This window comes from Hemitrygon akajei, chromosome 1 (genome assembly GCF_048418815.1).
Source record: "Hemitrygon akajei chromosome 1, sHemAka1.3, whole genome shotgun sequence".
Taxonomy (NCBI): Eukaryota; Metazoa; Chordata; class Chondrichthyes; order Myliobatiformes; family Dasyatidae; genus Hemitrygon; species Hemitrygon akajei.
In genome coordinates, this window is record NC_133124.1 from 103906515 (window position 1) to 103933156 (window position 26642).

A 26642-nucleotide genomic window follows, 5' to 3' on the forward strand; every position below is an offset into this window, starting at 1 on the left:
TTATCACTGTTATATAGTGTTTCGGTTGGTCACTGGTCATTAAACATCAATAAGTTAGCTATGACTACTACCTGAAAAAAAAAACTGCACATGTTAACAAAATAATATGAACAAGGTGTATCTTGTTTTTATTACCAGTGTAACAATGTCAAATGCTTTGATAGATGTTCAACATACCCCTCTCTCATCAACTATTTATCAATGAACAACAGATGTATGTTGCCAGGGTTCGGTTATTCCCTAGAGAAAATGTTCAAGTGACACCAAAAGGCTAAAAAGATTATTTGTTTCTGTTTGTAATACAGCCACCATTCAGTTCATTAAGAGATGCTTATGTCAGGTTATGTTCATTTCTAACATTGAATCAATACAGCTTTTGCCGATGGAAATGACAAACATAAACAGGTTGGCATCATTCTAATACACCTTTTGACTGCTCCTACGCTTGAGAAAAATATTTTCTTGTAAGTGTACATTTTAATGCTGATATTGCCAGCATGAATGATGGCACGTCTCTCGACCCTATTCATGAGACCAGTGTGATATGAGATTTGTTGATTGGAGAGACTGCTAATCTCCATCAGGAGATCAGCATGGTCAGGGAGTGTTTATGAAGCAAGACATATTGCAAGAGCTTCTGCCAAACCACTGAACAATGGGGCAACCCCTGCCTCCCCACTTACTTAATTTACTATTGCTTACCATTCCGCCATGGCCAGTCAGGGATGTTAAGAATTCTAGGCTAGCAAAATTCCGAATCTAAGCATTTAATTACCTAGAGTTAACTCCTGGGCTTTTGTGTGCTGATTTCTTGTTTGCCCAAATCGGTCACAGTCCAGTTCTATTTCAATTTAACAGTATGTAAAGGTCTGATTATTTCAAATAATTACAAAGTGGGCAAGGTCTTCATGAAGAAATAAGAACAGATTACGTTTTCTTTTACATTTTGTTTCAGAAAACACAAGAAATCCACTATAGGATAGCCCTTATAATCAACTACGTGGGTCACTCTGTCTCTACTGGAGTCCTAATAATTGCCTTTATACTCTTCCTATGCTTAAGGTATGTAACATTCACTGTGAACCTAACATTATTTTATTTATAGCTAACAAAGTATGCTGTAACTTTGCCATTGGGCAGCTACCCTGACCTGACTGACTAACAACATCATTAGAAAATAGACCACAAGTGTATAAATTCATTTCATTCAATGTGTCTTGCTTTTTGTTGCCTACTGTAAAATTCTTTTCATACCTTAAATTTCTCATTTCCCATTAGTAACCACCATTCCTCTAAGCAAATCAATTGTTTCTGCATCCAAGGTTTGCTATGTTATTCCAAACTATATAACTCTGTGTGAAGATTCTCCTATGCATTTCTTTTTAACCAACTTAGATGAAACTCTAAGTCTTTGTTCCTTCATTTTTCATAACTACGAGAGAAAATAATCAACTTCTACTGCACTTGTCACTTAATTAATTCTGCAAAAATGTTCCTCAGAGACCTGGAACAGAGCTTTCTACACAGTGGATAGATGGAGTCTCTTGCAGTGATTAAGTATATTCCTGCATCACTTCATTCATGCATTTCTATTCTTCAGGAAAATGAGTTACCTTATAGCTATGAAATCTGAAATGTCTGCATTGATGTTATTTAGGTATCAGTTTGCATTCACGTTGCAAACTGAACTAAAATGCCTACTGAGAGAGACTGAGCTGTTACCTCAGTGTTCACTATGTAGTTGGGCACAAACACACGATTTCATGTCAATATTATTACCCCAAACACAAATGAGATGTATTCTCCCATTTAACCCCAAATCGTTCACTTCAAACGCAATTGCGATCTGCACCATTTACAACCTCCAGAATGCCATTACAGCAGGCACCTGTAGTAAAGACAGGTCGTTAGCAATGTAAGTAGCCACTGCAATGGCATTGCTTTAAAACAAATAAATCATGAAGACCATTTTATCGTTTTATTAGAAAATCAAAAAGCTGTTGATTCTAGAAATCTGAAATATATTAACACTCAGCACTAGAGTTATCTGGCAGCACATGCAGCGTCTGTGGAGAGAGAAACAGAGTTAATGTTTCCAGTCCTGAAGAAGGGTCACAGACCAAAACATCGACTGTTTATTCCTATAGATGCTGCCTGACTTGCTGAGTTCCTCCAGAATTTTGTTTGTGTTGCTAATGATTGAAGTTTTTAATTTGAGAATATGCAAATTAGGAACACCAGCTGGCCACTTGGTCCCTCCAATCTCCTCTGCCATCCAATGACATCATGGATTGCAGTCTCAACTCCCACATTCCCTTTTACCCATGATAGTTATTCACCCTCCTCACTTATCAATAACCTGTCTAGGAGACATAGCAGATCTATCCACCTCTGCCTTAATAATATTGAATAGCTATGCTTCAATGGCTCTTTGAAGAAGAGTTCCAAAGACCCACAGTCAGTCTAGAGGAATCATTTTGCCTCTGTCTTATCTCCATCTTAAATACACGAGTCATTACTATTAAACAATGACTCCTAGTATTGAGTCTCTTAAGAGGAACCATCTTCTCTACATCATCCTGTCAAGAAACTTCAGAACACTAATTTTCAATCAAATCACTCTTCATTTTCTCTGAACTCTAGCACATCCAAGCACAATCTGTCTAATCATTCTTCAGGAGACAAACCAGGTATTAATCTAGTAAATCTTCTCTGACCTGCTTCCAATGCATAAATGCCCTTCCTTGAAACAATAATGTCCTAGTGTTCTAGATGTGTTCCATAAATGGTCCCTACGTAACTGAAGTGTAACCTCCTACTTTTGCATTCAGTTTCTCTGGCAATATACAATAGCGCTCTGTTAGTTTTTGTAATTGCTTGTAGTTAACTGCATTGTACTCTTTTGCAAAATGATGCACTAGAACACACATAACCCTCTACATCTCAGAACTCCACAACCTCTCAGCTTTTTTCTATTTTCATTGCGATAATGGACAATTACACATTGTCCCATGTTATACCCCATTTGTCTTATCTTTGCTATTTCATGTAAGCCTTTGTTTCTTCTTTATGTCTTCTTCAGAACATATGTTCTTACTTCTATCTTTGTCATGGTAAGCTTAGCAGTCATGCAATTTTGTGCCTTTTGTTACATATCTGCAGATCAAGAACGAAAGAGTAGTGTGTTTAAGTGTTTTTACTTGGTCTTGTTAGTAATGGTGCAGTGAGGGGGTTACAAGTCAGGCCCAAAGAGAGAAAATACCTGTGCACTCAAAAACACGTGCCCAAAAGAGAGTGCTGCCCACAAGCAGGAGGACCGATCGACTCACCACTCAATCAATTAGCCACTTCTGCACTTGCTACATTATAGCAAATGATCTGATACAGTGCACCTTTATCCAAGTCATTTCTGTATATTATAGAATGATGAGGCCTCAGCAGTGATCCCTGAGGCTCACTCATTACTTCTAGCAATCCAGAAATTTGGATGAAATCCATCAGGACCTGGGGATTTGTCAACCCACACCTCCAAACAATTTGCTCAGTATCACTAATTTTACTGAACAATTCCTTCCCTTCCTATTCATCATTTACAGCAATCTCTGGCTGTTATCTGTATATCAGAGCTAGGGAATCATACCTGCTTTGTATATTTTCTTATTTTTGTTTGATTTAGTTCTCACGTCAATCAACTGCACACATTACATCATTATCATAGCTGTAGACCTTCAGCCAGGACCAAACCACTGTGTCAGAGGATGACCTGCTCTCAGGTTAAGCACATGAACCTCAGTTGAAGATGCCAGACTCTCTATTGCTGCATGTAGTCTTCAGAAGCCACCAGAATGGGGTTAATCAGCACTGAACAGAGACAATTGTGCTTTCCTCCCATCCCCCAGTCTGACTCATGTTTCTCATTTCTCACTTCACGTGCCCTGAATGTGGAGCACAAGGTGAAAACCTGACATTTGTCTTCCCTTCTCTGCTGTCTAATTCCTCAAAGATCAATATGTAAGGTTGACAATTAAAGAAGTAATCTGCTGGAGGAGCTTAGTAGGTGAGCAGCATCTGTGGGAGTGGGGGAGGGGGATCAATTGTCAACATTTTGGTCCAAAACCATTCCTTTCCTCCACACCCCGCCAATGTATACTGCTCGATCTGTTGAGCTCCTCCAGCAGTCTCTTTTATCTCCCGACAACTACAGTAGATTGTTGAAAGGAAAAATGCGAATAAAAGAACCATCAAATAAAAATGAATAAGTGCAGAATATGAGAATAAACAGTGAAAGGCCATTGACCTGAAGCAGTGACTCTTTTCCCCCTTGCAACATAGTTTGCATGCCCCTGCTGAGCATTTCCAATACTTTCTGTTTTCATTTTGTGCTTGTATTTGAGAGATAGCCTTAGAACGTACCAACACACCTCTCTGCGAGAGTTCACATTCAGCAGATTTACTTCCTAGTATCCACCATGTTCTTTTTAAGGTATGCCTTCCTTTGCTTTATAGGCTGCCTAATAAATAACTATGCCTAACCTTTAAACCTCATGCTTGGGAAAGCCTAGTACGATTTTAACTGATTGGTCTTTCTTTGTTTTGGCTGGCACAGGAGTATTAGATGCCTTCGGAATATCATTCATTGGAATCTGATAACCACTTTCATTTTGAGGAATATTCTGTGGTTCCTGATGCAATTGATTGATGCTGAAGTACATGAGAGGAATGAGGTAAGCCCTTACAATGGTAAGTGCCTGGCTAATTTGTAACTCGGCATTTCAGACTAAAATCTCTTCTGACCAGTTGCTGAGTTCGCAGAGGTCAGCAAGGATCATCTGTAAGATGGCCACTCACCAAGACGCAGCGGCCACACTAGGTCCAATCAAAGATATATTTATTCATCCTTTCATACAATCAAAAGTCATTGTTGGATACTAAGAACATCAAGTAATGCAGGACTATCCCATCATCAAGTAGCTCCATAGCGATGGAGCTGGAATTATTGCATACCATTGCTGTGTTGTTGTCTGCTGTTGACAATGCATGGTGTGAATGATTGTCTTTGACATTTATGTTGGGATCGCAAGACCCTGTTGGACATTGGTAATGTAGAATAGTTAAAGTCTGGTTCATTGATTCATTGGTGACACTGACACCAATTACCTCAATTGTGGCGAGGACTGGGCTCTCGCTACGGGTCACCTATTGTGTTCACCCAGAAGCTGAGATTCTGAAGGTGGTATGGAAGAGAGCAGTGGCCTCTATGGACATGCTAGAATTCATACTAGGTTGCGTGCTGCCCTCTGGTGTTCACTCAGTGAAGAAAGAACTCGCCATCAATCTGCAGTTATGCCATTCAGGGACTTGGGCTATATATTTTCTTTTCTTTGTGACTGCATGGTGTTCTGAAATTTTTACCACATGTGCTGCTTGTGCTATGTGCTCTGTGCTGTTGGTGATATGTTTTGCACCTTCTCCTTGGAGGAATGGTGTTTTATTTGACAATATCCATGCACTTGAACTTGAATTACCACAATAGGCTTTGAACTGGCAAAGAGAAAAGAATATTTATATCCTGTTTTTCTTGAATGCTTCTCTCAGAGTGTAAGAGTCAATTTCACTATCTATTGAATTGCAGGCCTCTGAAGGCCAGTAGAGCACCAGCCTCAGTCCCTTGGGTTTGGAGAAGTTGCACAAGAGCTGTACAGTGAGATTTATAGTCAGATCTTAAGCAACCTGACTAGAATATCTTCCATGGTTGAAAGGCACACTGGGGACTACAATCCAGACTGCTAATAATTAAAAAGCAAATTGGCAGGTTATCAGCCAATGTGAGAAATAGAGCAATGGAAAGAAAAATGAATAGAGAGGGAAAAGAATATAAAAAATGAGAAAGAGGGATTAGAAAGGAAATAGGCAGTGAGACCTCAGCAAAAATTTACATCCGAGTGTAACTATACAGTGCCTGATCCCAAGTTTCACCCTGGGCTTTTCAGACTAAGATGGCACAAGAACTGATATGGAGCCAGAGCATGGCGACTTGTAAGCTGCTCCCTGCAGATCAACCCATTACTTCCACTATAATCATTCTACTCTTTTAAATCTAAATTCTCTGCCTGTAATTTTATTTTGAGTTGTCATTGTTTGACCTTGTTCTAACAAGAGCTTCTGTGACGATGGCAGAGTGCTCAGATACAGCAGCTCCTGCAGGGTCAACCAAAGGTGTTATTGTCTTTTTTAAACATCTTTTTATGAATGGAAGACCCAGCTGGTTATTAAGAACCTACCCCAATAGCAAGTTGCTCATTGGTGTAGAAACTGAAGGAGATGCACTTGGTGCAGACCGTGATACTGCCTGCATCAGAGAGGTGACAGTGTGTAAAGGAGGTATGAGGTCCAACAGTGATTGATCATCTTAAGATGTCTTTCTTGTGATTGCAAGACCCTTTTGGACATTGGTGGCGTGGAATGTTGCATGTCTAATTCTTTGGTTTATTAACGAGCAGTGGGTGGGATGGCAAGGGAGTTGCATGCTTTCGTTCATTGTGTGGACTAACCCTCAAGCCGTAGTGTTTGCGCAGCAGCCTATGGGGAGGCGTCAGAGTTGGGTGCTCCCCAGGAGTGCAGGAGGCGCTGAATCGTGGTGTCCATGCTGGAATCAGTGTCGTTCTCTAGTGCTTGCTTGCCAGAAGACAAGCTGGACTGCATTTGGCTGCAATGTGTGACTGTAATTTGTGCACAAAAAAATTTGACTGTAAGTGTGTGTATGTACCTATGTATGAAAACTGAATTGTTTAATCTATTTCTTTCAGCCCTGGTGCCGTCTTGTCATAACAATCTACAACTACTTTGTGGTGACTAATTTCTTCTGGATGTTTGTGGAGGGGTGCTATCTCCATACAGCTATAGTGATGACCTATTCCACAGACAAAATGCGCAAATGGAAATTTCTGTTCATTGGATGGTGTAAGTAAGGGATCTTTTGATGGTCTGATTGAGACACATAGCTAATGTAAGATAAATATACTTAACACAGACACTGGCACAGGAATAGTGGGCCATATTAGACACAGTCAAATTTATTGATGGTACTCTGCCCTTGTGCTAGTTTTACAGATGCACTTACTTGTGCAAGTAGACCATGTGAGAGATACCTATTCCATTGGCCATCTATGAAATGGCAGCCTGAGGCCCTGCTCCCAGCACAGTCCTAATGAATGAACTTCTGAAGACACTTAAATCAGTTGAAATAGAATATAAGTATCAGCAAAATAATAATTCAGTTAAAACATTGTTTTACAGTTCATTAATTTAGAAATGTTCATATACAATAGTTAAAAACAAAAACAATCTTAGCTAAATGCACATTTCAATGAAGGCTATTTACCCCAATCAAAAAAATGGTCATACTGTAAATCAGCCATGGCTGGTATAAAGTTGAAGGGCTGTTCAGCGCAGCATATTCTGGAGCTGCCGCTGGATTCAGTGGTGGGTACAACAGCAAAGCAGGAGGTCTAGTGTGAACATAATTGACCCCGCTCCCTCAGATTGCTCCATACTTGCTTGATGCAGTGACCGATGAGGGAAATTGAAGATGCTCTGAAAATTGAAGAGTCTGTGTTGTGGGAAGCATAATCCAGCACTGTAAATGATAAACTTTGGAGATAACATGCAGTTCTAAGATGTCCCACTTTGTTCCAGTCACACCTTCCATGCCACACATTGTCAGAAACAGCAATTAACAATCTATTCTCTGCTCAATATGCTATGTACAAGAACGTGGCATCAATTTACAACTGAAATCCATTTGTCAAAAACTGCCTGCATTCTATTGAACACAGTTATTTTTCTTCCATAGGTATCCCTTGTCCCATCATTGTAGCCTGGGTCATAGGCAAACTCTATTACGAGAATAAAGAGTAAGTACACGAAGTCAAGGAAATTTGTGTACTTTGTAATACTCTCTTCTTTAATGCACAGAGGGAAAACCCAATGTTAAAAAGCTCTTTACATAGATAAGGATTTTCTATTTTTCTCCATGTCCTGCCAAATATTGAAAGAAGAGTTGGCTGACCATAGAGAAATGAAAGGGACAATTAAAGGTGATAATAGTCAGCAACATCAATTTCTATTTAATTAATTCCTTATAAGTATGAAGGTAGAGCACTTTTGGAAAGAGAAATGCAGGAGACAAGAACATACTTGTGAAGATTTCATAAAGGGCGAAGCGTGAAACTGTGCAGAGAATGCGTGAATAAAAATTAAGGCTCAAGAGATTGTATCATTGTGGCTGAGGATGAAGTGATAGTTATTGGGATCTGTAAGGATTTAAGGCATAGATTCTATTGGTGCAACATGGTTTTCTAGTTGCCCACCGGCCTCTGCTTATCAATGCCTTAAATGGAAGGGAAAGCTCTGGAATCCCCAGCCTGAGTTCTTCAATATTCAGTATCCGGCTTAGAATCATAACTACGTTCCATAATAGAAGAAATTTCTGTACATCATTACTACTTCTTTAACTGAAACTATGTAATGATTGAAAAATACCCTTTGTCCTACGAAGATCCCTGTGTTTCCTCTGCTTCCCACCTGAGTATTGCCAAGGGCAGTGGAAACACTAGTGGTGCACAAACATCTGCTGACCCTCTGATAAACTACGGATGTAACATTTTGGCTGGAGACCGGAGAAGGAAAATTGATAATAAAGATTTCGATAAATATCCATATGACAGTAGGAACTATTTATGCTTTTTACATCAAGTTTTTTTCTTTCTTCCGGAGTTTTCTTCTAGTTGCTTTCAGAGCACCCAGTCTCTTCCCATGAAAATTGCCAGGCTAGTTGACCTGTGGGTGTTCTGACAAATATGCCTGACTTTTATTCTCTTCCTGCAAGACCTACATGTGATCTGTCCAAGAGGGACCTGAAGTAGTGTCCCTGACTGATTTATTTGCTGTTCAAACCAGATATGTTATAGGTCAACCATAACTGACTAATATTAGTTAACAACACATACCTTTATTTTCTACTTCTGCATGTATGTTAGGTGATGCCTTTGCTAGGTATTAGTGATAATGTTAATTTGCTATTGAATGATATCAGTGGTTGTAACTGAGCCAGCAACCATCATATTTCATGGTGAAAAAGATTTATTCGAAGCATTTTAGCTGTATTAACAAAATTCCTATAGAAATTCCTAATTTAGTAATTAACAAGATATTTGCATAATTTACAGTAGTCATTGTAATTAGCACCCTCCTCCCACTTTTCTTGCCATTACCTTCAGCTTTGTGTTATTTTATATTATATTGCCGCAGTAACTCATCTAAATAACTCAGCCTGTCAGCAGAGGATTGTGTTGGAACAAAGCCAATAGCAATTTACATGAGTCTTTATGTTTATAGATGTTGGATTGGAATAGCAGCAGGATATCATATGGACTACATTGTTCAGGGCCCAGTGGTTCTGGTACTGCTGGTAAGTATCTGAATGCAGTGGTGCTGATTTAATTGAATTATGGTCAATTAGGGGTATCATCTCCCTGCAAAGATAAATCACTTGTCTGTTCCACGTGGTTTATCTTTGGTTTTTAACACAGATGAATTCTGATTGACTTTTTGCAGTAATGACTGGATAGAGGTTCTGCAAAGAATGCATTGCTATAGTGTTAGTACAGTGGAACAGGGAATATCTTGCCTTGGCTGCAAGTTCCTCGGTGTTGCACATTTTCATGTATAAAATTGTTCACCTTCCAATGCTGTATTCAAGAGTCAGCTGAGATTCTTGCCCAACATGAAGTTATTTGAAGGGGGGTACGGGAGGGTGAACAGCAGAATATTTGCTGTTGGAACATATCATTTAGGTAGGTGTGGAAGCTGGAAGAGACTGGATAGCCAAAAGCATCAGACAAGGGTTGGATTGCAGTCATATTTTGGATTACAGTCATCTTTGGGGATGGAGTATCAAGGTCATTGTCAGAGGTGGGGGAGGGATGGATTTGAGAGGTCTGAACAATGACTGTTGAGGGGGAGGTGTTAACAGCAATAACACAATAGAGGTTACACAACACACAAGTGTTACAGAATGGGGTTGTGTCAAGATTAGGCAGAAAATTGGAGTTGTTGCGGGTAGCCTATTCAGTGATGTGGGTGCAACAAGGATTTAAGCAGATTTCCCATTTACATGCAGCTCTCCTGGATTAAAATTGTGAATTAAAGAGTAGTGCGGAACTATCTTACCACTTGCGTCCCTAATGTGGAACTTATTTCAAGGTCATTAAGGCAACTGATGACCCAAAGCACCTGGTCAAATTTCCCCATTGGTGATGTCATAGAGTCACAGAGCACTACAGCACAGAAACAAGTCCTTCGGCCCATCTAGTCTATGCTGAATTGTTATTCTGTCTAGTCCCATTGACCTGCACCTGCACCATAGCCCTCCATAACCCTCCAATCTATGTAATTATTCAACCCAAAATCGAATCTGCATCAACCACTCTGCTGGCAGCTCATTTCACACTCTCACTATCCTCTGAGTGAAGGAGTTTGCCCTTATGTTCCCCTTAAGCATTTCACCTTTCACCCTTAACCTATAATCTCTAGTTCTAGTTTCCACCAACCTTGGTGGAAAGAGCCTACATGCATTCATATTATCTATACCCCTCAAATTTTGGGTCTGAAGTACATTAATTAACTATGACTGATTGCTATGATTAATTAGTTCTAATACCATTGTACTATGTTACAGTCAGCATGATTGGAGGTGAAGAAAATAGCCCTTGGCTATTATTCTGCTAGCAATTCTAATATGTCTTTCCAATTGATTTTAAATGCCACCTCTTGCCCATGCCTACAGTATTTCAGGTAGTTGCTTCAGATGAGTTGCTACATATCAATTATGGTCTCTGTAAGAAAAAGCCACCCCACTTAGTTCCCAATCCTTTGATTGGTCTTCATATATAATCAGTGACAGTTAGTCTCCAAAAAAGATTTCAGCTAGTTTTTCAGTGTTATTTATTGCAGCAGTAAAAGATAGAATAGACAAACATTGAGTTAATGGAATGGAACAAAATGGCAATCTGTGCTTTATGTCAGTACATGTACTTAAAATGATGAAGTTGATTTGTTGAATCACTGGCATGCATTGATTGATACCTTGGCCATTGAGGTATTGAACATTGATCCACTGATAACCTGAAGAGGTAAATCTCAGTGTTTCTCATCTGAACTGCAATGCACTTTGATTTAAATGGCAAGAGACCTTATTTTTCTGACTTTTTTGTATGTGATGGTAGATAAATTTTTTTGTGATTCCGGTATAATTTTTGAAGAAAGTTCCATACTTTGTTAGTTGGTTTTGGAGACCATAAAACAATAAAACTATCTCTATTAACCCTAGAAAATGATTTACAGAAATCATTGAGTCTGAATTGAGACATAAATAGCAAAAACTACATTTGCTTTAACATGTAAAATATATTTAATTTGACAAAATTTTATTTTAAGTTACTGACTTGTCAACCCGAAGTATATTTTTAAAGATATTCTCAAACAAATTTGACACCTAGTCACCTCCTGGCGTTAGACCAGAGATCTGACTGAAAAAACACAATTTTGGAACTGATTGCAAGAACGAGGCAGAGAAGTTGAAATCTAAGTTGGAGCTTTTAGAGCTTAGGTCTGTGGTTGTTGAATGTATGGACAACTATCAATTGAGGGAAATTGTGAATGACATTGTGATGACACATTTATGAAACTGTTTTCATTTATCTGTTAATTTGTACAAAGAGTGCATTCAATAGATGTAGTGATAATGTAACTTTTAAGTAAAAATCCCTTTTTTTCAGCATCAGAAATACTGTGTTTGCATAAATAAAATAAAATAAACAGGAAGCAATTTGCTTGGACTTCACCTAATACTACTTATAGTTCACTGACTGGATACAGGTCCGTAACGGGTTACTAAACTGCAGCTGGCAAATGGGGACCAGAAACCAAGCTGGGAACTGAGACCAAAAGAAAGAGCACCACCAGGAAACCTTTTCCTAAGTACCAGTTCCTAAGGAATATCAATCTAGCCCTATCGGCAGGCGGGAACTTATTGGGAGAGATCTCCCACACCAATAGCAACTCTACTGCTGGACCTCAGCTGGGTCCAGTTTACCGAGGCTGCTGTAAATCTTAAGTCCTTGGCGTCATATTTCACAAAGTCTGTGGCTGCCGCTGTGCTGCTCTGGAGCGTTCCTTATGGGTTGCCTGATCCTCTGTAGGCCTCCCAGCTTGCAGCACAGATAATCTTTCTCAAATCTGCCCATTTATCAGGATGTAGCCTGGGTCTGAAAGCATATCTTATTAGGATAGTTTTGAGCAAGCTAGGGATTTTTTTCCTCTTTGGAGTGAAGGAGGATGCGAGATTCAAGATTCAAAAACTTTATTGTCATTCTAACCGTACATCCGCTCTGCAGGGCAGAATGAGACAGCGTTTCCCAGGAGCAGTGCAATCATAACATAACAAACGCAACACTAAATCATAAACATAACAATAAATAGTAAAACACAACAGCCATATGTCAGTTGAAAACAAGTTATAAGTGTCCAGTGCAAGTTAAAAGTGTCCAAAGCAGAGTCAGGTAGAGCAGCTATTTAGCAGTCTGACTGCCTGTGGGAGGAAGCTGTTTAGTAGCCTTGTGGTTTTAGTTTTGATGCTCCTGTAACGTTTACCTGATGGCAGAAGAACAAACAGTTCATGGAGAGGGTGTGAGGGGTCTTTAATGATGTACCGTGTCTTCTGGAGGCATCGACTCTGAAAGAGGTCTTGGACAGAAGGTAGAGAGACCCCAATAACCTTTTCTGCTCCCCTAACCACCCTCTGCAAGGCTTTTTTGTTGGCAGCACTGCAGCTGGAGTACCAGGTTGTGATCGAAAAGGTCAGCACACTCTCAACCTTGCCTCTATAGAATGTAGTTAAGATGTTAGTGGGGAGTGATGCTTGTTTAAGCTTCCTCAGAAAGTGCAATCTCTGCTGGGCTCGTTTCACAATCCCAGTGCTGTTCCTGCACCAGGTGAGATTGTCCGCGATCTGCACCCCAAGGAACTTGATGTTTTCCACTCTCTCCACTGTGGAGCTGCTGATGCTGAGGGGTGTGTGCTCAGGCTGAGATCGTCTGAAATCAACAATCATCTCATATCAAAGATCTCATATCATACCATTATCATCATATCAAAGATGAATTGATAGAAAGGTACAAGGTGATAAGAGGCATAGATAGAGTGGACAGCCAATGACTTTTCTTCCCAGGGCAGAATTGGCTAACATAAGGAGGCATAATTTTAATGTGACTTTCACACAGAGAGTGGTGGGTGCATGGGCCATACTGCCAGGGGTAGTGGTTGAGGCAGATACATTAGGAACATTTAAGAGACTCTTAGGCAGATGGATAAAAGAAAAATGGAGGGCTTTGTGGGAGGAAAGGGTTAGATTGATCTTGGAATAGGTTAAAAGGTTGGCAGTACATCATGGTCCAAAGGGCCTGAACTGTGCTGACTGTTCTGAGTTTTATGTTAGATGTGCCAGGTTAAACCCATTACAGTTACAGCAATCCCATTCAGATTATTGGTGGGCAGTCGAATCACAAAAGTGAAGTAAAGAATTATGTTTAAATATTTGTTTAATTTATTCAAATATGGTCCCTTAATGTTATCATAGCTGAGAGAGGTAGTGGGGATAATCTATTAAATACTCCCAATGGCATACATCCAAATAGCCTCTGACAACCAGGTCCAGCTACTGGCCTTCACGTGTGGCTTAGCTCCCGAGCCCCATTGAACAGTTTCTACAGACAGGAGAAGGGGCAAAAACAAGTTATTGGAACCTTAAAACCAGATGCTTCAAGCAAATAGGGCCCGTCAGCTGTGATTGACAGTTCACCTAGGAGAAGGAAAACTCCGATCATAAACCTCTGCTGACTTATGGTTATACCCACTCATGGGGAAAGCTTCGGGAGTAAACCCCGAGGAAAAATTCCTGTGTTGAGTTCCACACTGACTGGCAACACTGGCTATATCAGTCTGTACCGTTCCTTTGGATTCATCAGCTGTTTGGAGAGGGGGAGCCTGACGTGTGGGCAGCAGCTCACTCTCCATATCGTGCTGTCCTGGCTTGCATATCATGTAGACATCTAGCACGTAACATCAATGGTCAACCCCGTGCAATGGAGAGCCTCAGGATATTTCAATATGTAAACATACATATAAGTATAAACAAATCAACACTTTTAACTACTAACAATACTTAAACTTTTTACAAGCCTCAGACATTAATGAATTTTCATAAATTTCAGGGAGCTGCACACACATTCAAAGTTCCTGGTGACACTGGCAGCCAATGAGCCTGGGTTGGGGGTGGGGCTTCACTGCCTGTCATTGTTGTTTTAGCTGCTCCGGTTGGTTGCCTGTGCCTCACAGCGAAGTACTGGAAACTGGCACACAGTGGAAAAAAATGCTGGGACTGTGCTGCCCGAACAAGGTGCCCTGGGGCCATTGATTTTGTGGCAATGGAAAATTAGCCATTTGTGGGCTTGTTGATTTGTCCTTGAATGTAATGCAATTGATGAAGCATTTTTTAAACATTATCATGTTGAAATATAGGCAAATATATCACTAAACTTGAGAATAAATCATCTGATAATTTGTAAATCAATGTTGGTTAAGCAATGGTTGAGACAGTGAAGAAGACACTGTGTTGTGACATAGGGAAGGAGCTGTAGCCATAGTTCAATATTTCACCCAGTAACCTGGAGCACCAGCAGTGAAGCTCTCACCTATTAATGTATTAATAATAGGAATGAACAGACTGCTTGCGGCGGTTACTAATCTTAGAAAATCAACAGTGAGAATTAACTTCCTAGTGAAAGAATTGCATAACAGTACAATATAGGATTTTAAATGTCACACTCAGTAAAGTAGCAAAATCAAGTAATCCCAGGTTTTAGTTTCTAGGCTTAGCTGTACCCGTCCCACCACAGAAGGGTTGAAGCAGGACAGCTATTCACAATCCTGATCTGGATCGATTTTACAGGGTCAGAGCTCCTACCGGCAGGATGGGGCGTACTGCACCCAGGGAGGGAGAAAAGAAATTACGGAAACATGAAAATGAGGAGGATCCTATTGTCATTGCGACTGAGTTAATAATGGATAAACTCCAAGCGAGTTTATTTCTTTGCCACCATAGGACATTATGGAGTTTTGTTAACAGCCAAGTAGACTTCAAGAGAGCTGAACTTCAGATATAGATAGATAGATAGATACTTTATCGATCCCAAAGGAAATTGCAGTGTCACAGTAGTATTACAAGTGCTCAGATACACAAATATACAAATATTAGAAGAGAAGTAAGTAAGAATAAAAAATAAGTTACCTCAAGCAGTCTAACGGAGGGGTTTGTCAGTTCCCCGGCTATAGGTTGACTCATTATAGAGCCTAATGGCCAAGGGTAAGAATGACCTCATATAACGCTCTTTAGAGCAGCAGTGTTGTCTTAGTCTATTACTAAAAGTGTTCCTCTGTTCAGCCAAGGTGGCATGTAGAGGGTGAGAAACATTGTCCAGAATTGCCAGGATTTTCCGTAGGGTCCTTTGTTCTACCACAGACTTCGGTGTGTCCAGTTCGACTCCTATAACAGAGTCAGCCTTTCCAATCAGTTTATTAAACCTGCTGGTATCACCCGTGTTGATGCCATTGCCCCTGAACATCATTGCACAGAAGATTGTACTGGCAACAGCAGACTGGTAGAACATGGGAAGGAGAGGCCTGCAAAATCCAAAACACCTCAGTCTTCTCAGGAAGTAGAAGCAACTCTTGTACACAACCTCTGAGTTATTTGATAATATTTGATAATATTTGATAATATTTAGCACATCTAATGCTACTGATTAAGCATACTCTTACAGGAGCATATTTATGACGTCTTTACAAAATCACCAGAAGCTTGACATTAAATTAGCCAATTTTGCTGATTTCAAGGAATTTTATTTTCCCAAAATGGCAGGCATCATAACAACAAGAATAAAATACCTTTAGATATTCAACCTGGGGTAATTCTCTCAGTTTCACAAGACTAATTACTTATGATGAACACTATTTGCCCTCACCTCTCACTACTTTACTCAACACTATATGTAAAGTAGGTGAGCTGAAATTCAGTATTGTTTGTCATAATACAACCACTGCTGATTATTTACTTTGTTTTTTATAAAGACAGACCAACGCATTTTCCTCATGCAATATTATCACTAGATTTACTAGTGAAGAATTTTAGGATGATTATGATAAGTGAATTTTATTATGCAAAAAGAAAGGAATTGCAAAGAAGGTATTTTTCAGGTACTATAATTTACATTCTGAAAAAACAAGCTCTTAAGTTCTTTTCAGCTTGAGCTGTACTTATGTCCTTTGCTTTTGTTTGAACAGGTTAATTTTATCTTTCTCTTCAACATTGTGAGGATCCTGATGACAAAACTGAGAGCATCAACGACATCTGAGACAATGCAGTATAGGTAATTGAATACAAACCATCCATTATGTAGGTGCTGAGCTTAAAGTCATTCTGTGATGACAAAATGAATCATTAGTAATTAGAATCACAATTTGTTTGTACTAGTAGAAGTAAAAATCATGGAGATCTCTGCTGAAGCTGATTTTTTTTTATTTTGAGCTCTCATAATCCATCATATCTATACGTGATGCTTCCTTTCTCAAGACATTTAATAAATATCCCAGTCAATCTGTCCTTGAAAAGTTATTGCTTGTGTTTTGAGTGTCTGAACTTTTCAAACAAACTGGAATAAAGCATCAAATATGGGTTCTACTTTGTGTAGTGTAGCAAAATTTGCTGGTGACACTAAACTGAGATGAAAACAAATGTGGAGAGTCTGCAGAGCGATATAGACAGGTTAAGTGAGTGGAACAAGGTCTGACAGATGGAATACAACGTTGGTAAATGCGAGGTCATCTACTTTGGAAGGAATAATAGAAGCGCAGATTATTATTTAAATGGTGAAAGATTGCAGCATGCTGCTGTGCAGAGGGACTTGGGAGTGCTTGTGCAAAAATTGCAAAAAGTTGGCTTGCAGGTGCAACAGGTTATTAAGGGAAACGGAATGTTGGCCTTCATTGCTAGAGGGATTGAATTCAAGAGCAGGGAGGTCATGCTGCAACTATACAGGGTACTGGTGAGGACACACCTGGAGTACTGTGTGCAGTTCTGGTCTCCATACTTGAGGAAGGATGTACTGGTTTTGGAGGCAGTGCAGAGGAGGTTCACCAGGTTGATTCCAGGGATGAAGGGGTTAATTTATGAGGAGAGATTAAGTCATCTGGAACTATACTCTCTGGAATTCAGAAGAATGAGAGGGGATCTTATAGAAACATACAAAATTTTGAATGGGATAGATAAGATAGAAGTAGGAAAGTTGTTTCCATTGGTAGGTGAGAGTAGAACTAGGGGACATTGCCTCAAGATTTAGGACGAAGGTAAGGAGAAACATTTTCCCAGGGAGTGGTGAATCTGTGGTATTCTCTGCCCAGGGAAGCAGTTGAGGCTTCTTCACTAAATATGTTTAAGATACAGTTAGGTATATTTTTACATAGTAAGGGAATTAAGGGTTACGGGGAAAAGGCAGGTAGATGGAGCTGAGTTTACTGACAGATCAGCCATGATCTTATTGAATGACAGGGCAGGCTTGATGGGCCGGATGGCCTACTCCTGCTCCTATTTCTTATGTTCTTATGTGCAGTAGCCATTAAAACAGACATGTATCTGTCCTTCTGAAAATCCAGCTTTATAATGCCATCATGTGTACAATATAATTAAATGTTCAAGGTGTGGGTTACTTTGTGAAGTTCTATTTTCCAATCAAAGCTTCAAAAACAGCAGCCTATCCATGTGATGTGTCCAGCCATTGGTTTTCTTGTCATATGTCAGGTAAAGGGTTATTTTGTGCTGTCCATCATAAAGGTTGGTTTACTTCTTGGTGAATTAAGATGAATCGACTATCTCAGTTTATAGCAAATTTGGTTTAAAGCTGGAAAGCAGGAACTCCAGGGTAGTAACCTTCGGATTGCTGCCTGTGCCATGTGCCAGTGATGATAAGAACAGGGTGATTTAGCAAATGAATGTGCGGCTGAGGAATTGGTACAAAGACAGGTTTTCAGATTTCTGGATCACTGGGGTCTCTTCTGGGGAAGACGTGATCTGTACAAAAGGGATGATTTATACCTGAATCTGAGGGAGACCAATATCCTTGCAGGGAGATTTGCTAGAGCTATTGGGGAGGGTTTAAACTAATTTGGCTGGGGGAAGTGAACCGGAGTGAGGATAGGACAGTTGGTATTCAAGTACAGTAGATACAGTGTGTAGTGAGTCTGTGAGGAAGGACAGGCAGATAATAGGACAAAATTGCAGTCATTGGGATGAGTTTATGTGTTACATGGGAGCAAAAAACATGCTACACATCAAAAATGGGTGATGAATACAGGACTGAAGGTGTTATTTTTGAATGCACATAGTATACAGAATAAGGTAGATGCTTTTGTAGTACAGTTAGAGATTGGCAGGTATGATATTGTGGGCATCACTGAGTTGTGACTGAAAGAACATCACAGGTGGGAACTTAACATCCAAGGGTACACAATGTATCAAAGGTACAGGTAGGCAGAGGAGGTGGGGTGGCTCCGTAGGTAAAAAATTAAATCAAATCCTTGGAAAGAGCTGACATAGGATCCGAAGATGAAGCATCCTTGTGGGTAGAGTTAGAAATTTTCAAGGGAGCTATATACAGGCCTCTGAGCTGTAACCAGTATGTGGGCTACAAATTACAATGAGACAGAAAAGGCATGTAACAAGGGGAATGTCACAATGACAATGGGGAATTTCAATATACTGCTGGACTGGGAAAGTCAAGCTGGTGCTAGATCCCAAGAGATGGAGTTTGTAGAATACCTATCAGTTGACTTTTTAGAGCAGCTTGTGGTTGAGCCTATAAGGGGAAAGGCTATTCTGGATTGAGTGTTATGTAATGACCCAGATTTGATTAGGTAGTTTATGGTAAAGAAACTCTTAGGATGCAGTAACCATAATATAATATATTTCATCCTGCAGTTTAAGAGGGAAAAGCTAAAATCAGATGCATCAGTAGGACAGTAGAGTAAAGGGCATTACAGAGGCATAAGAGAGGAGCTGGACAAAGTTGATTGCAATGGGACACCATCAGAGACGATGGCAGAACAACAATAGCTAGACTTTCTGGAGCAATTTGGAAGACATAGGATACATACGTCCCAAAGATGAAGAAGTATTCTAAAGGAAGGATGACACAACTGTGGCTAACAAGGGAAATCAAAGCAAAGCAAATAACAGGGCATATAATATAGCAAAAAATTAGTGGGGAGTTAGAGGATTGGGAGAATTTAAAAACCAACAGAAGGCAACTAAAAAAACCATAAGGAGAGAAAAGATGAAATATGAAGGTAAGCTAACTTATAGTATAAAAGAAGATACCGAAAGTTCTCAGATCTATAAAGAATAAAAGGGAAATGAGAGTTCATATTGGACTACTGGAAAATGATACTGGAGAGGTAGTAATGGGGGGAAAAGAAATGGCGGACAAACTTAATAAGAATTTTTTATTACTCTTCACTGTGAAAGGCACATGCTGCATGCCAGAAATTCAAAAGTGTCAAGGGACAGAATTGAGTGTAGTTGCTGTTACTAAGGAGAAGGTACTTGGGAAGCTGAAAGGTCTGAAGGTAGTAAGTCACCTGGACCAGGTGAACTACATCCCAGGGTTTGAAAAGAGGTAGCTAAAGAGATTGTTGAGGCATTAGTAATGATCTTTCAAAAATCATGAGATTCCAGAATTAGTCTGGAGGTTTGAAAAATTTCCAATGCCACTCCACTTTTTAAAAAGGGAGGGAGAAGAAAGGAAGTTAGCCTGACTTCAGTGGTTGTGTCCATTATTAAGGGTGAGGTTTCAGGGTACTTGAAGGCACATGATAAAAGATGCAAATTTCAAGATCATTTAATGTCATTTCCAGCACAGAATTGTAAAGGAAAACAAAATAATTTTTACTCTAGATAAAAAGAAGTACAAAAAAACAATAAAATAAAGAAATCAATAATATTATGAAAAACACAATAAATATAACTCAATAAGGTATATTATATACATAGATTGACTGTATGTCAATAAAGTGCCATTAGGTGCAGGAGTGTCAGTACCCAAGGTGATTGAGAGGAAATGATGAAGTAGTGGTGGTTGGTGGTGTGGAAAGGTGGGTTAGTGGGTGGAGATCTTGATCAGCCTTTCTGCTTGGGGAAAGTAACTGTTTTTTGAACTGGGATGAACTGGGATATAGTTCATCTGGTCCAGGTGTCATTCCTGCCTGTGGCCATCAAACTTTACAACTCCTCCCTCAGAGTGTCACACACCCTGAGCCAATAGGCTGGTCCTGGACTAATTTCCACTTGGCATTATTTACTTATTATTATTTAATTATTTATGGTTTTATATTTCTACACTGTTCTTGGTTGGTGCGACTGTAACGAAACCCAATTTCCCTCGGAATCAATAAAGTATGTCTGTCTGTCTGTCTGTCTTTTTGAGTCTGCTGGGCTTGGCGTAGATGCTACAGAGCCTCCTCCCTAATGGGAATGGGACAAGCAATTGATGAGAAGAGTGGGTGAGATTCTTCAAGATGTTATTGGCCTTGTTGCAGCAACTTTCTTGTTGGTGTGATAATATATGTGCGAAGTCCAACTCTCTTAAGCCTTCTCAAAAAGTAGAGGTGTTGGTCAGCTTTCCTAATTGTGTAGAATGTGTTCTGGGACCATGAGAGGTTGTATGAGATGTGCACTCCCAGATTGTGCTTGCAGATTCCACTGCTGTGCCACCAATGTAAAGAGGAGTGTGAGTGGTGCAAGTTCTCCTGAAGTTGAAGACCTTCTTCTTTGCCTTGTTCACATTGAGGAAGAGGTTGTTTGCCTGGCAGAATGCCTCGAGCTCATCTATCTCCTCGCTGTAGGCCATCTCATCTTTGATGGTGATGAGCCCCACCACTGCTGTGTCATCAGCGAACTTGACAATATGATTACTCAGGTGTTTGGCCGTGTTGTCTTGTGTAAGCAATGTGCAGAGCAATAGGCTCAGCACCCAGCCCTAATAAGCCAAAATCAGCACAGTTTCTTTAAGGGGAAATCTTGCTTGTCAAATCTTTTGGAAATCTTTGAGGAAATAACAGGCAGGATAGACAAGGGAGAGTCAGTAAATGTTATTTACTTAGATTTTCAAAAGGTCTTTGATGAGATGTCACTCATGAAGCTACCTAACAAGATAACAGTCTGTGGTATTACAGAAAAGATATTAGCATGGATAGAAGATTGGCTAACTGACAGGAGGCAAAGAATAGGAATAATTTGGTCCTTTTCTGGTTGGCTGCTGGTAACTAGTGGCATTCTATCGGGGTCGGTGATGGGACCACTTCTTTTCACATTATATATCAATGATTTGGATGATGGAATTGATGGCTTTATGGCCAAGTCTGCAAATAATATGAATTATGGTAATGTTGAAGAAACAGGGTGTCTGCCGAAGGACTTAGATAATGTTGGGAGAATGGGCAAAGTGTCAAATGGAATATAGTGTAGGGAAGTGCGTGGTGAAGCACTGTGATAGAAGAAGAAAAGGCTTAGTCTATCTTCTAAATGGGGAGCAAATTCAGATATCAAGATGCAAATGGACTTGGGAGTCCTTTTTCAGGATTCCCTAAAGGTTAATTTGCAGATAGAGTCAGTGGTAAGGAAAGTAAATGCAATTTTAGCATTCATTTCAAGAGGATTATATTATAAAAGCAAGGATGTAATGCTGAGCCTTTATAAAGCATTGGTCAGACCACGCTTGCAGAATTGTTAGCAGTTTTGGGCTTCTTAACTAAGAAAAGATATACACGCATTGGAGAGAGTTCCATGAGAATAATTTCGGGAATGAAATGGGTAACGTATGAGGAGCATTTGATGGCTCTGGGCCTGTACTTGCTGCAATTTAGAAGAATGAGGGTGATCACATTGAAATTTATCGCATATTGAAAGGCCTATATATTGTGGATGTGGAGAGGATGTTTCCTACAGTGGTGGAGTCTAGGATCAGAGGGCACAGTCTCAGAATAGAGGGACGCTCATTTAGAACAGAGATGAGGAGGAATTTCTTTAGCCAGAGGATGGTGAATCTGTGGAATTCACTGCCACAGACACTGTGGAGCCCATTTGTTCAATATATTTAAAGCAGAAGCTAATAGCTTCTTGATTAGTTAGGATATCAAAGGGTAAGGGAGAAGGCAGGACAATAGGGATGAGAGGGATAATAAATCAGCCATGATAGAATGGTGGAGCAAACTCAATGGGCTGAATGTCCTAATTCTGCTCTTATGTCCTATGGTCTTATAATTTACCTGCTGCTGAGAATTATATTGATTCACAGCAGCAGGTAAATTGAGATATTGAGAGGTGTATTGACATAATGTCCCGCAGGCATGCTATGCCACTACACTTCTAACTTCCTTTATTCTAACCTCCTTAAACTTGAAGTCATCAAAACCTTTAACTAAATCCTATTAACCCACCTGCTACTGATCCACATTAGGCCCTCAATCAAGCAAAATCTTGAACTTAAAATTTTTATTTTTGCTTTAATTTCATCCATGGCCCAGGCCCTGTTTAATTTCCTCCAATCCTGCAAACCTCTGAGGCAGACCATGAAGCAGTGCAGCAATAGGCCCCTTGGCCTACGACGTGTCAAACTAATTGAAGGCAGCTGCCCTTCTAGATTTCAATTGGTTTCAACAATGGCAGCCAACTTTCTCCTGGAGTCCTTTCACTTAATCTCTTTGCTACTCTACTTCTCTACTTTTCCGAATCTCCTTAACGCACAACATTAGGTCATTTGCTATTGTGGTGCCTTTTGGGATTCAATGCCAACTTCAATTTGATAATTTAGAATGAAGCATCTTGAACGTTAATGACAATGATGCTCCTCAGTGAAAATATTACCAACATTGTTGGAACCACTTCACAGGTCAGACATTATGGAGAAATAAAATAATGTTGAGTTCCCTTAGCATTTGTAGTATTTTGCTTTTTGTAGCGATAGAATCTGTTATTGAGCATTGTGGGATCAGCAATAAATACCAATTTTAGCAGTACTGGCAATGATCCCGAGAAATGTTATTGGGGATTTCGAACCATCCCTTTCTTTGGAACATCATATGCATACATTGACCTGACTTTGACCTCCTTTTTTAGTTGCGATGGGTATGAGACACTTACATCTTCAGTTTGTAGAAAACATGCACGTAATGTCAGAACTGCAATTCATATTCAGTACTCAGCAGATTAACTTTAATGAAAAATATTCATGAGTTTAATGGTGTCAGATTTAACACATGCTGGTCTGCAACTGACTGAGCAAAGTCAAAAGCTGAGTGACATTCATAATTTAAATGCCACTGTTTAGAATTTGAAGAAGAAGAAAGCCCTTAACTCCGAGTGGAGTCATTGGGACGCCATCATGACAGTGTTTTTTTAGCAGGCTTTCTTATTTTTATGAGGCCAAGTTGCTAGCTCAATGCTCAACCCAGGTGGAAAGCATGCAAGGGAGCTGGGTGGATTCGAACTCAGGAGCCTTTGCTCCAAAGTCCGGCACTGATACACCACGCCACCAGTTTAGAATTAGCTGCTGAAATTTTTAACTTTTGTGAAAACTTACACATTGGATATTGCAATCATTACACAGGCATTAAACGTTTTAGGGAAGTGATTTGAACTAAAAAAAAATATACTTTCTACCATTGAGCTCCTCAAGTATTGCCAATCCATTCAACATTCAAATAGCACACAATTAATTTTATTTAAAATGGGCTTACTTTACATCTTCTTATCTTCTATGCAAACTAAATTTAATAGTTTCTCCTAATACCCATGCAAATTTTTTTCAGAAGAGATAACAAGGTGGACTTGAACTCCCTTGGCAACATGTTTAGTAATCCTTCCCCTGTGATTCTCTAGTCTCTGAGATAGGAGATCAAAATCAAATTTTCAGCCAGCACTTTCCATTGAAAGTAGCTATTTGTTCCATCAAGTCTACGCAGGTCCTTAGAGCATTCTTATTCCTTTACTTATTCCACTGTAATCTTTTCTCTCACATGCCCATTAAAACATAACCTCAACTGCCCTTACAGCTCTCCTACCACACTAATTTACTACCCATATGTGGATGTAGAGAAACTACAAGTTCATTCTGGCCATGTTTCACAGATGGAATGTGATTCCCTGCCTTGGCATGGTGCTGTAGGGAAATGCCTAAAGTGTTTCAAAATGAATGGATAACTGTTTGAGAAGAACAAGTTTGGACTATTTACTCCATCAGGAGAAAAAAATTTGATCAGCTTGATCTGCAGAACACCCGGTTTTGCATTGAGATACACTATAATAGTCATGATTCCCAGTTAAAAGGAAAATGGGAGTCATAACCTTATGACATGGAGCCAGATTTAAAATGGTATTTCAATAAATTGTGCCAAGTCAACTAAGAACATGTAGTGGACCTGAAACCTTAATCCTGATTCTCTTTTCTCTTTTTTTTAAAATTCCCATCTGCATTTTTGTTTGATTTTTCATAACCTAACTCCTCATTGGAGAAGGCAGACAGCCAGTGGCCAATTTCCATATGGCATTATTGTTTCTTTAAGCTCCACTTTGCAATGGGGCAGCAAGTGATGGGCTTTGTATTGAAGCTGATATTGTGAGAACTCTTTTGAAAGGCATCCGTAGTAGCCTAGTTAGATTAATTCTGCTGAGATGCACATCATGCAATATCCCCCAAGTTTATCCCCACAGTCTCCTCAGTCATTCAGACTTTTATTTCATTTGGAGCATTGCTTACATCTCTCTCTCTCTTTTGGCAGAAAACTGTCTGCAATCTTTGAATACACCAGGAATTGATCTCTGGAATTCTATAATTCTGATTTTTCTCTTTCACCCTTCACTCAGAACAGTACTGTCGGACTCCTCATACTCAGTCTCTCCTGGCTCATTGGCATTAATCAACCTCAAGACCATTGTATATATTTTCAAACCTGCTGACAATTAGTTAATCATTGGTTGCTTGTCCTTCCTGTTGGGTGCAGCCTTTCATTGATTCTATTATGTTTCTTGGTTGTACTGAGTATGCGCACAGGAAAATGAATCTCAGAGTTGTATATGGTGACATATAAGTACTTGATGATAAAGTTATTTGAAGATTGTTTTTTTTTCCTGCTTTACTTAAGATACCTTCTCAAACTCTGCTGCCTGAATATAAATTGCTGTTCATTCCCCATCCTCTCAAATCTTTTTTGCACAGCAATTAAAAATAAAAATAGATGCTGAAAATCTGAAATTAGAACATGGAAGACTAGAAACACTGAACAGGCCAGGCAGCATATTTGAAAAGAGAAATCAAGTTAGTTACTTAGATCTTTGTAGAGTATTTCTGATGCTTTCTGTTTTTATGTCTTCTTTCAAAGGCCACAGTTTGGGTTTCAACTCAATGTTCTATCGGAAATCATGTGATTGTGCTACCCCTATCGTCTCTTTCAAATATCTTCCAAATCATGACTCATCCATCATGGGCTTAATCCAGTTAACATTTATCACCAATGCCATGTACTGTGAAAGATTCTATAATGATAACACTTTTACCCAGAATTAAAATGTTATGGGTTCAGGTGCTACTGTATGACATTCACAAAATGTAACCCAATGCTTTGCTGCAGTACCTGAGAGAATTCAACTGCACTGATGTTACCTGGCATTGAATCATAACAAAAAGGATAAGTAGTGGATATTTTTCAGATATCTACAAGAAAAGATATTGTCTTAACCAAGTGTCTTACAAGTTCAACAAGAGAGAAGACAATTTTGTGGAAGTTTTAGCAAATTAAACTTGACAGGATATAAGTTGGAGAACATTTTTTGCTGAAAATAAGCATAATTTAGATGAGGTATTGCTGTTGAAATGGACAAAAATAAAGACAAAGATCTGAAGATGCCAATTGGAAAGAGGCCAATTTTGATGAGCTGAGATGTGATTTGGCAAAAGTGGAATTGAAGTGGCCACTTGACAATAAATTAGCATCAGAAGAGTGGGAGAGATATTCGACGAGGAGATAATGAAGTGTTTTAAATATGGTCTCACTAAGAAAAACGTGGAACTGTCAAATCTGAAGTTCCTCAATAAAAGGTAAAAAGGGCAAATTAATGACGTACAGAGAGCTCAATACTGTGGAAAGTGATAGAAAATTACAGAAAATGCAGAGGTGGAATTATAAAGGAAATTAGGGAAGCAAAGGGATGGTATAAAAATTGGTAAATGATATTATAGCAAACTGAAAGATGTTTTGTCCTTACATAAGTGGCAAGGAAAGACCAGAGTTCTATTAGGGTTTTATTGTGTGGAGGAAGAAGACATAGGTACATTAATAAATATTCAGTGTTACTAAGGAGAGGGGTGATGCAATCAGTGGAATTAAGAAAAACTGAGTGAGATATTAGATGAGATAAATAT

General features: G+C 39.4%; 1 protein-coding gene across 3 annotated transcripts in view; it reads left to right on the plus strand.

The window, feature by feature from the left end:
* The window catches only part of LOC140729184 (corticotropin-releasing factor receptor 2), a 233146-nt gene that overhangs the window by 187276 nt on the left and 19228 nt on the right, over nt 1–26642 (plus strand). For all 3 annotated transcript variants that reach the window (XM_073048666.1, XM_073048673.1, XM_073048683.1), the window contains 6 exons: nt 956–1062; nt 4607–4724; nt 6807–6960; nt 7853–7913; nt 9397–9469; nt 16459–16544. In XM_073048666.1, coding sequence (XP_072904767.1) covers nt 956–1062; nt 4607–4724; nt 6807–6960; nt 7853–7913; nt 9397–9469; nt 16459–16544 — 599 coding nt within the window. The remainder of the gene's footprint in view (nt 1–955; nt 1063–4606; nt 4725–6806; nt 6961–7852; nt 7914–9396; nt 9470–16458; nt 16545–26642) is intronic.